At 38.6% G+C, this 12,271-nt stretch overlaps 2 protein-coding genes across 2 annotated transcripts; one reads left to right on the forward strand and one right to left on the reverse strand.

Annotated features, from left to right (window-relative positions):
- Window positions 1-2,989: 2,989 nt before the first annotated feature.
- LOC145895680 (equilibrative nucleobase transporter 1-like) lies at window positions 2,990-4,830 on the reverse strand. Its single transcript, XM_082984472.1, has 2 exons — window positions 4,051-4,830; window positions 2,990-3,106 (listed from the first exon to the last, which is right to left on the reverse strand). Exons 1-2 carry the CDS (start codon window positions 4,828-4,830, stop codon window positions 2,990-2,992), a joined length of 897 nt encoding a protein of 298 aa, XP_082840598.1.
- A 3,424-nt stretch (window positions 4,831-8,254) lies between these two features.
- Window positions 8,255-9,801, forward strand: LOC145895168 (uncharacterized). The gene is made up of 2 exons (XM_082983939.1): window positions 8,255-9,271; window positions 9,491-9,801. The coding sequence occupies exons 1-2, from the start codon at window positions 8,271-8,273 to the stop codon at window positions 9,690-9,692; spliced, it is 1,203 nt and encodes a 400-aa protein (XP_082840065.1). The 5' UTR covers window positions 8,255-8,270; the 3' UTR covers window positions 9,693-9,801.
- The last annotated feature ends 2,470 nt before the right edge of the window (window positions 9,802-12,271 follow it).

Below are 12,271 nucleotides of genomic sequence, written 5' to 3' on the forward strand. Positions count from 1 at the left end.
AATCTTTATCGCCTTGTAGCGGAAAGTAATCTGAAATAGTTTGTATTGAACTGATGCACAAATGCCTAAACTAGAATTTTTCGAAAATTTGCTAATACTATTCGCACTAGCGATACATTGTGTGAATGTCTCCTTACGGTCGCGTTGGGAAAAATATAATTCATTGTCCAAAGGTGTCACGCGAACACCTGACGTTGTAATCATTTTTGCACTTGAACAGGAACCGTATTTCATCACAAAAAGCACACCCCAACTGTATTTCCAGGAAAACAGTTTTCAGAGGCATAAACGATGAATCACTAAACAGTCGCCAGACCAAGGTATGTGGGCGAGAACGTCTATACTGTATATTGTCGTCTATCCGTGTAAAAGAACAATTACATAACGCCCATCTCGTTTCACCTCGCCACAATATTGTGCGAAGTGCCCGGAGAGCAGTCTGTCAAGATTTTTCCAAAACCCAAAAATGTCTCTCGAAACCTGGCAACCAACTTCCAAACTTCGTCGCAACCGTCAATTTGAAAAATACTGCGTTTTCCAAGCCGGAAAATGTCATGCATTTGCTCCACCTCTGTACCGATTGTATACTTTACGAGGAACATGGCTAAACATATATTCCAAAATTTATGTAGCCTATCAGGAGTAGCGCTAATAATGTTCAAGTGAGTGGCAAACAGGACCAACTTTTTCGAGCTATCAATTCATTGCTGTTTGGTGACTGGCGACTGCAGTTTGGTAGCCAACGAATGACAGCGACAACATAGCCACCATAATGTGTGGAAATCTTCGCCTAGTTAGTTGACTTACAATACCCCCGCCGATATTCGGAAATGTTCTTCAAGTGGTAGGACGTGCATAATTTTTCCACCAAACTTCGGCATCGTCAACATGTCCTGAATATGCTACTGCAAAAAAATATGTGCTTTTCATAAAACGAAAGCTGTTCACTCAAACAATTCGATGTTTTCCAAAATGAATCACGAGTGTAGTCATTCACCACCTTTGAAGAGGGTTAGTTTTGCAGCGACACCTCTACACCCACGTATATGTTTTCTGTATAAATGGGGGCGTTCTTGGGTCGATAAGGCATGTATGGGGCAAATTGCCCCCACGAGGTTAGCAGCCTATAGACACATGCAACTAATGCAATTTTTCTGTAGTGAAAAAATATGAATTAAATGGGAATTAAAAATTGTGGCTGAACAACTTTACAAAGGGGTAAGCTTAACCCAAATTTTTTGCGTGACAATAAAAGTTTAAACGAGTTGTTTAAAGCATTTTTGGACATCACAAAGTTAAATTGCACGAATTTAACACACTTGTTGCACAATAGGCAGAAGAACGTTTTTTTAGGATACATAAAAATACTGATTTGTATAACTGTTCGTTCGTTGTACCGCGACACAAACTACGATTATGCAGTATTTCAAAGTGTTCTGCGCGTTTTTCGTCTTTTACTGTGCTTATGAGGTGTTGGCACATCCTGTAAAAACAGAATACAATATGGAAACACTTATTCCCATATTGTTGAAAGGATGTCGAATAGCAGCAAAAGAGGTGATGAATGAATTTCAAAATAATAAACAGGTAAGCAAGTAAGGTACAATAAATTGCAAATTTCGCACATCTTCAAAAGCACAAAGCTTGTTTTTTCAAAAGTTTTGCTCGTTGAAAAATATCCAACCCAAGTTGCTCTTAGAAAAAAACAGTTTTGCTCAATAAAGTATTGTTTAACGCCTTTTCTATTATGTCATAAGTAAAAAGTTTTTGCTGGTACCGTACGAAAAATTTGGAAATGTGAGCAGTTGCATTTTGTAGATTAACAGACAAAATTGTGGAAGAAGTCGAGTACGGAGCAACGAAACAATGCACAGGAACATTTGCGATTCGATGAGGTAAGCGCCATTGCTTTTTGTAACAACCATGCCAAAATCCATTTGCATGTTTTTTGTAAATCAACAATTGTTCGTTGGTCTTTCTAGATATCTTCGTAAAGCGGCATCTATTTATATGGAATCTCACGTCGGTTCAACACCAGAAGTCGTTAAAAAATTTTATGAATCGACTAATTTTGTGGGCTGTGTAAGTTTAAGAAAAACCAAGTCATAAATTTTAAAGGAAAATTATGATATGAAGTATGCATATTCCTATGACACGTTTTATTTGCTTTTAGAGGAGTGCAACGATACCAAGATTTCGTCCAACTGATATAAAAGAATGCCTGTTCCAGGCGTCATTTTATGTCAACTGTCTTAACGGATACTTCCACAGAAAGAACGTGATTATCAAACCTACTCATCGAATGTGCCGAGAACACTTACACTCATGCGGTTGCGCATAATCTACTCGACTCCCTGATTTGAAACTATTATAAATATTATTGTTAGTAGTAATTAAGCACGATTATATTTATTAGTAGAATCGTTATTTATTTATTTCTGGGAAGCATATCTAATCATTTTCTTGTGTATAAACTTGGAGTGTTTTTTTTGTAAACATGGACATTTTAGTACCTGTATTGTACGTATGTTTGGATAGTTTCAAGGCCTATATATTTGTAAAATTATAGTTTCTTTAATAATTATAAGAAAACGTGTGGACTGATAAAGTTGTATGCGTAGTTGTTAAACTAAGTTAAATTTGTCACCACGTGCGTGCTAAAATACTATTTGAATAGAGTCGACGTCGAATTGCACCTTGTCCTAAATGGTTGCAACATATTTATGTACAGTTCGTTGTCGTGATGTTAATTTTATTACACTTAAAATAGAAGGATTGTTTTAAACCAAGTTTTATTGTTTGCAATGCATGATTTAGTGCTGTGCATTTCACGACAATTACCGTTTATGATATTGTGCACATTCTGTATTCAAACCTATACGAGCCGGCTATACGTAATTATTCACTTGGATAGTGCTAAAATAGTAGCCATGGGAGTGATAAATAAATTCCTTGCAAAGGTTGATGTGTCATCTGTGTTAAATAACCCTCAGTACATGTGGAAGTGTTTCTGCGTGATGACACATACCACAATAGTGGCAGCGTCCGCCGTCAGCTTTTTCTCCTTTATACAGTCCATACATTGTAAAGCCTCCTGACATTTGCTCTACGGGGTGGTTACAGGTGAGTAGCGCTTGAGCGTTTTGCCCGACAATGTACGACCTTTCCGGAATGTCCAGTGAAGGGGAAACACTTACTGCCTACTCTACCCCAGGAAACTTGTGTGGTGACGTTAAGTCTGCGAATACTGATGCCAGGCTGAGCTAAAATTACTTATTCTGTTCTTATAATGCAGATTCTATTTTTTCAGTTAGAATTCGGTGGAATAATGCGGTTAAAATTGCGTTGCAAATACAAAATACGAAGAAAAAAGTATTGTCGAATATCTTGTTTGAAATAGTTGAGCAGTAAAAGTATTACGAGGCGACTGTCAAAAAATGTGTAAGAAAGATACTAAATCGAAAAGATAAAAAACGATCCAAAAAAAATTAATACGGGATGAAGCAATGCTAACACCCCGCCTCCCAGAAGTATATAATCACTACTAGATGTTATAAACAATACATACTGCAAAAATGCGGTCAATCCGGCTACAAAATACGACAGGCCGTAAAGCTTTCCAAAATGACACATGGGATAAATTTGAGCAAGAAAATTAGCGGCACTGCTAAACAAAAATGATCGATAGAATAGAAGGACAACTAGAGATGCATACACACTGTTCGTAAGCACTGTGATGCTTAGTGTTATCTGCAAAATTCCTGTAATTGACATTGAACAAAACAATCCTCGAAGTTTGCGTACACGGAGACTTGTTACAGCAGTACCAGAATATTTTGTTACTCCTTCGCATATTGCACCGTTGATAGGAGCAGCTAAGCCGCCGAAAATCAAAATATACCCAAAGAGATTAGCAAAAAAGTCAAACTAATCAGTGGGTTTGATTTCCGCTATCCAGTTTATGTAATTGCCAAGAAAGAACACTAAACGCAGGTAGCCTATGGCAAAGAAGAAACAGTTCGACCAGTAAAGTTTAGATTTTAAACAAACCAAAAATGTAGCACTTTCAACATCATGTTCCAACTCGAGTTGATTGTTTGTTGCACTGATGGTGATATTATTCTCAGGCTCAGATTCAGTCCCACTTTTATCTTTTGTACAAAACTTGCCGAACTCAAGAATGCCGTACTTTGCGTTTGCACTGTAATTAGACAAGATGTACCTTGGCATAACAAGAAATGTACGTAACCATGGCAAAATGCTGATAACGGCCATGAACCGGAACGCTGAAAGAAGCGCTAAACCGTTATCGTAAGCAAGTTTAATGAAAAAGAGTGTTATGACGCCAGAATCAAACATCCCGTTAATTGCAGTGATGTACACCGACTTAAAGTTTTTCGTCAAGTTTCCAAGTTGTGTATTGGATACAAGAAATTGAAGACCGCCCATTCCTATCATCATCAAGGCCGGAAATAATATATTCGATGTTGCCGTTGACATTACAGCCATCAGGGTCCACCCCAAAGTAAAGCAAGCACACGCGATGGTTCGGACAATCCAAGTGCCATAGCGGTCCAGAATGTAACCAAAAGGAAAAGTTGTAACCATCATTGCAACAGTGGCCAGAGTAAAAACCAAGTTTAGATTTGTTTTCTGGAATGTACAATTTTCCAATGCCGTTTCGTTATTCTTGGATGTGGAGCAGTTGGACTGAAAGTAACCTTCTTGGATAAGTACAAATTCCAAGGATGGCCAGCCGTACACAGCACCACCTAGAAACATTACTTCCACGCAACCACTTGTTACGCTGATGATGTTTAGTAACAACATGACGCATAGACATCATTTCCTGCATTGAAAAATACATTGCTTAACAACGGCTGGAGTAAAGCTATGCACTGCTTTGGTACACTAAGTTTGCTTCAAGCAAAAACCAAATAAACTTTTGGGTTAAACAAATGCGGAAAAATGCATCTCACAAAACCTTGCTTATACCTGGTATACTTTAACCTCGACAAACCTACGCTGCAGCAATGTGCTGAATTATGCGAACGTGCATTTTTTCTTCTGTGACGTTTGCGAATCTATCTTACTAAGCGAAATGACGCGTTGTGACATAAATTAACCTACGTGTTCATGCATTGATAAATGTTTTGGCAATATCTTCAAGCATCATAAGGTGTCTGTTTTCCTAACTATCGTAGTCAAGTATAGGTAGTTATACACTTCCCATATTTTTCATGGTCATTGTATTCATGTGCACCGATGAAGGCTTTCCTGTCAGCTCACTGTTTTGAGGCAAAAATACACCATATATGTAAACAAACAAAAATAAAGCCATTCACTTATGCAAATCGCTACGTAAGCAATCAGCAACAACAAGTTTGAGAAAATTGCTCAAATCTATCAAAGCTAGAAGTGACCTGTGTATAGCACTGATATATGCTGCACCACTGAGTAATACTAATAGCTAACGGTGCGTATTTAACGTTGGTATTTTAGTTGTTTACTATCGCACACTTTTAGCAAAGAAACTTAGTCAACTGCAACGAACGGCAACCACAGTAGTGTTTTGTTACAGACCAATATGGTTTTCCTGGCGGACGTGAATTATTATTGCATACGTCTGTCTGCAGCTTGCAGAGGTGCTGAACTGGCGGCAAGCGGTTAAAATTATTTCAAAGGGTTATACAATAAAAGCTTAATGCCAAACCAATTTTTCTAACTGAGTTGTTTAACTAAAACGTTTTCATGAAATCAAATGAGACAAGACAACATGGCAATTCTAATCTGGCGGACAGTGTCTTATGTTATTCAACTACCTTAAAACTAAAACAGAAGAGAACGCTCTCCGCTGTCAACTGTCAAAAAGTATGCTGCATGACTATGTAGTCGTATAACATTCACACGTGATTTAATTTAAAGTAAATTGAAGAAGCTGTCGCGGTCTTCATTTCTAAAGGTACGTCGCTTCAACAATCTGCGCGCTCATTTCACCTTTTCAAGTTAGTTAGAACTTTCTCTTGTGACACCCTTAAGTATATGGTGCAATATATTTGTATTGTTGTAAAAGAAAGGTTAGTGCGACCTGTAACATTTTTACAGTCTATGATATACGGGACTACTGTTCTTAAAAACTTTTACGCGTGTTTCTCTTAATTTTTTACCGAGTCTCAATCATGTTGGCGTAGGATTACAAGGACACAGTTCTAAACAGCTAGCAGCAATTATGCGGTAATATTTATGCACATATCAAAAGACCGTGTGTTTGAAAATAATGTTGTCCTCACTTAGAAATGTCCCTATTTTTTTCTGTTGTCTTCATTGTCACGTGGTCTCAGCTCCAACTATTTGAAATTCTACATGCTTACTGTTATGATAGAAGACACAAAGGATAGATCGTACGGCTTTATAAAGTTACTTCTATGTTTTTATTATGTATCACGCATTTTCTATTGACAAACTGTTAACGTTTAATTTGTTCAAATGACCGTTGTACCCCGGTACCAGATAGAGCTTAACCTGGGGTCCATGGACCCCCAAGGGGTCCGAGAAGACGCATTAAGGGGTCCATGAAACGAAATACAATTATTCGGAAAATCTACGTATTTTCCTCTGTCCATAAGGTTTCGCTGTCCACGAATTTTAATTTTTCGACATTTGCAATATGTTTCTTGCAAAGGGGTACATAGCTTTTCAAATAATGTTTTAGGGGTTCGTGATCCAAAAAAGGTTAAGAAACACTGAGATAGAGAGATGTGCACTTGGATGCCAAGTCTCTGCGGCAAATACGCCCCTTGTGATGACTGAATGCTAACCTTTTGGCCAAATGTACATAAAAATTTTACACAATTTACATGTATTTCAAGTGGGAAATTTTGTTGCCAATGGGGTCGATTTTCCCGCAATGTCATCTAATCACCTGGAGAAGAAACAGTTGGCTAATTATAAAATAATAATATCTGGGTTGTGCAGCGTACAAATAGAATCCTTCTGGTTGCTGCTGTGCTGAAGCTAAAGTCTGTTTGCGTGTTCTTGCTGATATAGACTACTGAACTAAAAGCTCCGTGAACAGACTTCTTTATTAATGGAAACACACGATTGCAATTACCAGGTGGCTTAAGTTCAACTTGTTTCAAGCGCGATTAACACGTGACTGAATTGCAGCGAATTAACTATTAAAATGACGTGCGAACGTTTACAGCGCGATGGCGATAATAACGACAGGGCCGAGAGAGTACGAGCGACTGAGCGCGTAGACGAGACTAGACTATAGGATAGATTGTCGAAGGATTACGAAAATGGGCGTTTTATAACAAAGTGTCAGAAAAAATGTGTTGTCCAGCAGGATGCACGAAAGCCTGTGGGAGCTCCGGCAGGAAAGCTTAACACCGTCTGCAGTCCGTATGTGTTCCAAATGTGTAAAGAATTAAGTAGGGAAACATGCCTGTTGCTACAGTTGGAAACATACTTTTGGCAAAATATGTTCATTAAAAGTATCGCTTTTAGCACATCCACATGTTCCACAAATAAACTTTTGCGCTATAAAAGGAAAATCACCAAAATACAAATTAGTTTGAAGTATCTAATGATGTCTAGCCCTGGGCGATTTAAAGAGCTTTAAGTACGGAAACATTCACGAGAATGAAAATAGTTTTTGAACACGGTTATCATGTTTGCTGTCGAGACGGTATTTAATTGATTGGGAAGTTGAATTGGCGTCGAAATAGGAAGTAGGTGTAGTTTGATGGCAGTTTGTTTCCTCTGCAAACAGAATGGCCATCGAACGGTCCTAGTAGTAGTTGTATTTACAAAAAAATCCAGTCAACTCAGCAGTCAAAAAGTAACAGCGCGCACGACGCGAAACACCACGTGTAGTGAGATAGAAAATGTGGTCAAATCACGAGGCTAAGTAGGGAGTTACACAAGTCACGATGTAAACCGGCGTAGGAGTCACGTCACAGGAAACTGTAGGATCGATGGTTGTCGTTTTATACCTACGAGGATATGCCATCAAACACAAAGTTTAGAGGCGCTTTAGAGGATATCCCTGAAGTGAAGTCAAGTTTACTACGTAGTAATAGGTTGTGGTACTGCAAACTACACTCAGAGTGTTGCATCGTCTTTTTCGTGAATGCTTTTTTGTTGACGTTAATGTTTTGTTGTTTAAAATAGTTTGTGTCGAAAACAGGTCAGTGCAATAGTTAAGCTTGAGCATAATAAAACAGTGCATTACTTTTTATTTACTAGAAACAAGTTGCTAAATCAAAATGTACAGCACGTTGTTTTTCATCATTTTGTCATTCAGTTTCCTCTGGACTGCATCAAGCAACGTTGGTGTATGTATGGATTCATGCGTATCATTATCGGCAGCTCAAAATGCGACATGTGCCGAGCAAATCGCAATGTGTCCTAGTTTTGGAAGTCAGATATCCAATAACCCAGCTGTCGCCAACCTGACAACTTCAACCACTTTGAAAGCGGAACGCTTTGTACGCAATGCCTCAGGCATTCATAGTCTTGGTTTAAAAATCACGTGGTCCACCACAGGTGCTACATCACAGTCACGTGTCGCCGGTTACAAACTTATTGTTACAATAAGTGGTACAAACCATACCAACTACTACTGCTCAGGACTGGGAAATACTTCTGCAACTTCTTGCTTTGGTCAAGCATCGAACACCACAATCAATCCGGGTGACCTCATTGCTGTGACGTTGCAGGCGCTGGTAAATTATAGTGGCCAATTGATCGAACAGCGCGAAGTGGTGAACGTTCAAATTCCATTTTGTGTAGACACTAGGGAGGTTAGTCGTGAATTCTTCAACTTACCCCAGTGCGCTGTTACGCTTTCAACGGGGACATATGACTGCTGTAACCGCTCTGTAGAAATGCACTACTCGTTGCCCAAAGGCTACCCCGCACAAGGGTATATGATTTTACGCAGGAACAATACAGCAGTCAGTCGAACGCTTTTGGCTAATTCTCCAACTAACGTCACTGTTCCCGAATCGAATAGCATCTACGAAGTCACCCTCACTTTTAGGCATTTGCTGACTCGAGAGACAAGGGTCACTTTTCAGTTTCCGAACTGTACTCTCTTCCTGACGGCCGAAGTGCAAAGCTGTAGTCAGCGCACGTATAATTTGAGCTACACTTTTCCACGACCAGGCGAACTGCTCTTCGCTCTCACTCCAAAAAGTCTGTTTGCGGTAAACAATCATTCTGCGTATCACGAATCGTGGGAGGCAGTTAACTCCACTGAATCAAGGTACGACAATGTAGTTTGATGAATGGATGTTTTGTGAGCAAGCAAACATCACAGATTGTGTCTAAGCGACAATTAAACGCATAACTAACTGTTAACGGTGAAGTAACGTAACTTTGCCACACAGAACTAAGACTTTTCTTAGTTTCAAACTTTGTTTTTGGATTTACAGTAATATAAGCAGCGTAAAAATATTAACAGGAAAACACATTTTTTCCCTAGATTCATGCAGATTCCCGAGGGTTATCGTAAGAACTACAAGTCACATACCGTTCAACTTACTGGCTACACCTGCACATCCACTCCGATCACACAAACCGTACAAATTGACTTCTCCACGTGCTACCAGAACAACGTGGAGTCCAGTGTTATCCTTGTTGTCATGGTAGTTGCGACACACACGACAAAGTGGATTTTTAGTTAATAAAAGGATGTAACAGTTCTACACATAATAGGGGTATTGTTTTATTAACTTCATTCAACATTACTTAAGCGGAAACATGTTTGTCACTATTTCATTAAAAACGCAGTCTTGAAAAGAATGCTGATGAATTTGATTATGAATTATATTCGTATGTGTGCTTTGAGATAAATTTGCAGTTGGGAAATCTGTTAGACCGTGTAGTTCACGCACGTTCTTCCCGACAATAATTAATGAAAGCATATACAAATCTAACTTTTGTGTTGAAAAGTATACTACACACGTCACAAGTATCAAAAAACAGGTCTAAACTTTTATGGGTTGATAGCTTAACCTTCGCAAAATATACGTTGTAGGAAGAAATTTAGCCAAACAAAAAATAAATAAACATGTGTGGTTTCGGGTCGACATAATGTTATTGCCTAAAAGTGCTTAGTATACAAGTGGAACAAATTAGCCACCAATAACTCTAGACGCCAGCATGCAAGAACTTTTACAGATCCCGACAGCAGACAGGTCAAATAAAATTTAAATCTAGCTACTTTGGAAGTAGAGATTTGGATTTTAGTTTTAGTTACTACCAGGTTCGCGTATATATTTAGTCCTATACTATCTTCTACGTTTCCCCGATTTTCATCCGACTCGCGGAAATCCGTTCTATGCAAAGCAGGATCAGTTCTATGCAAAGCAGTTCAATTCCCTATTTGGTTCCTTCTCTTGAAGCATTGAATTGTAAGGCAATGAAATACTGTAAACCCCAGGACAACTATTTTAGCTTATTAATGTCAGTAGAATCTGGTCCTGTGAGGCGTTTATCAAAACATTAATCACGTAGTTTAATTTTTCGTGAATGTCTACAACGAAAATAACTAATACACACTGAAGGTTAAATTGTATGGACACTGATAAAACCTTGCGACTATCGAGTCAAGCCCATGCGAGTTTTCTCACGGAGAACCACGCTCTGCCAACCACGCATAAAAAACAATCATCCACAGCCTTTCAACAAAAACTCCTGATTTGTAATTTGGACACAGCAAAAAAAGACAATGCTCGTAATATTAAGGTAAAAGGACTAGTGGTCGCTAGAGAGCCAAATAAACAAGTTGTTATTATGAAGGTGGCAAACTCAGTCGATGTTTTATGTGACAATTTTCTGTCAAAGGTTTTGGGTTTTAATTCTTTCTACTCTATTCATTGAAGATCCATCTGCAAACCTTCATGTGTTCTTGTTGGGTAAAGTGAAAGGGTCGCGGCTGGAAAGACCTTCTTATTTTATGGATATTATCTTATTTTTCTATTCAAGGTGTATCGAAAAAAACAAGCACATTGTTGAAAAAACATCACCTTGTTGTACATTCCAATATTTGGCGTTTTTGATTTCCTCATGCAAGGCAACCTACTGGATACAAGTACTAATATAGCCAAAAATATTTTTTTTTTGTTTATGTTAGAAATTTTATTCTATTGATAACTTAATCTTCTTTTGAAGTAAAGTTTTAAAGCCCATTTGTTATTAAAACCAAAAAATCCGTGTTGATATTTTTACATATTTTTTTGCAATGGCATCGCCATGCGTGTAGGTGGTTGATTTCTGCTAACAGCGCGTTTTGCTGCAACCATTGTTGATTTTCAGCTCCAACTTCGGTGCAATGAAGACAATTAGCTCAATGTAAGAGTAAGTTTCTGTTTCGGAAGTTGCACAATGTGGAATTCAGCGGTCGGCAACCCTTTTCTATAGTGGCGGCCCAAAGTCAGATGCGAGCCGTGTGTTGCCGACCATCACCGTTGTAAATCGTTCTGAGACTTCGGATCCATTCAAGGTACAGGGGTCAGCGAGATGATTCTGCACGTCACACCAAGTGATTTACGTGTTTCCATACGGCAGGGTTTTCTCTTAATTATCCGGGAATTGGGCGTTGCTTCAGGGAGATTAGTTAGAAAGTACTTAAAAGACCGCGATTCCAGAATTTACACCTGGAAATTGTAAATTGGTGATGTCCATGTAAATAATTTATGATGCTCACTGAATGGTTCATAAAAAACAACAACATATCTTGGTAGAAAAACAACGTTGTCAAACGAAGTCATTAACGGCAGCATGTTGACATATCATTTACAAAATGTCACACTGCCTCTGCATCAAAGTTTATATTATTCATTGTGACATTTTGTACCAGGTTTTAATTACGTCGCGTGCATTCGCGTATGGTTTTCTTGGTTAATCGTTTCGCTCTTTAATGACATATGAGCAAATCGGCCATAAACTGAAGAGGGAGGAAAAAACATGCGGAGCGCTTACGTGGTATAAAGTAATGTGTTTCTTGGTCATTTTGATTTTCATTGAAGTCGCAAAATTGGTTTGTTTGTAAATTGTTTGACAGTTGTTGGAGTTACGATAAACGAAGTGTTTGCTTTTTGCAAACGTTTCAGAACGTCTCTGCACCTTCAATAGATTGCCGTGCCCTGATTTAATGCAAGCAATCGCGTTTAAACCAAAGTTTGTTTCCAATATACGACTAATGCGTTCTACGTTGCACGAACAACCATGTCAGGGACTTTCTTCCCTAGGCTTTGTGCAA

The sequence above is a fragment of the Ascidia mentula genome, chromosome 3 (genome assembly GCF_947561715.1).
Source record: "Ascidia mentula chromosome 3, kaAscMent1.1, whole genome shotgun sequence".
In the NCBI taxonomy this organism is placed as follows: domain Eukaryota; kingdom Metazoa; phylum Chordata; class Ascidiacea; order Phlebobranchia; family Ascidiidae; genus Ascidia; species Ascidia mentula.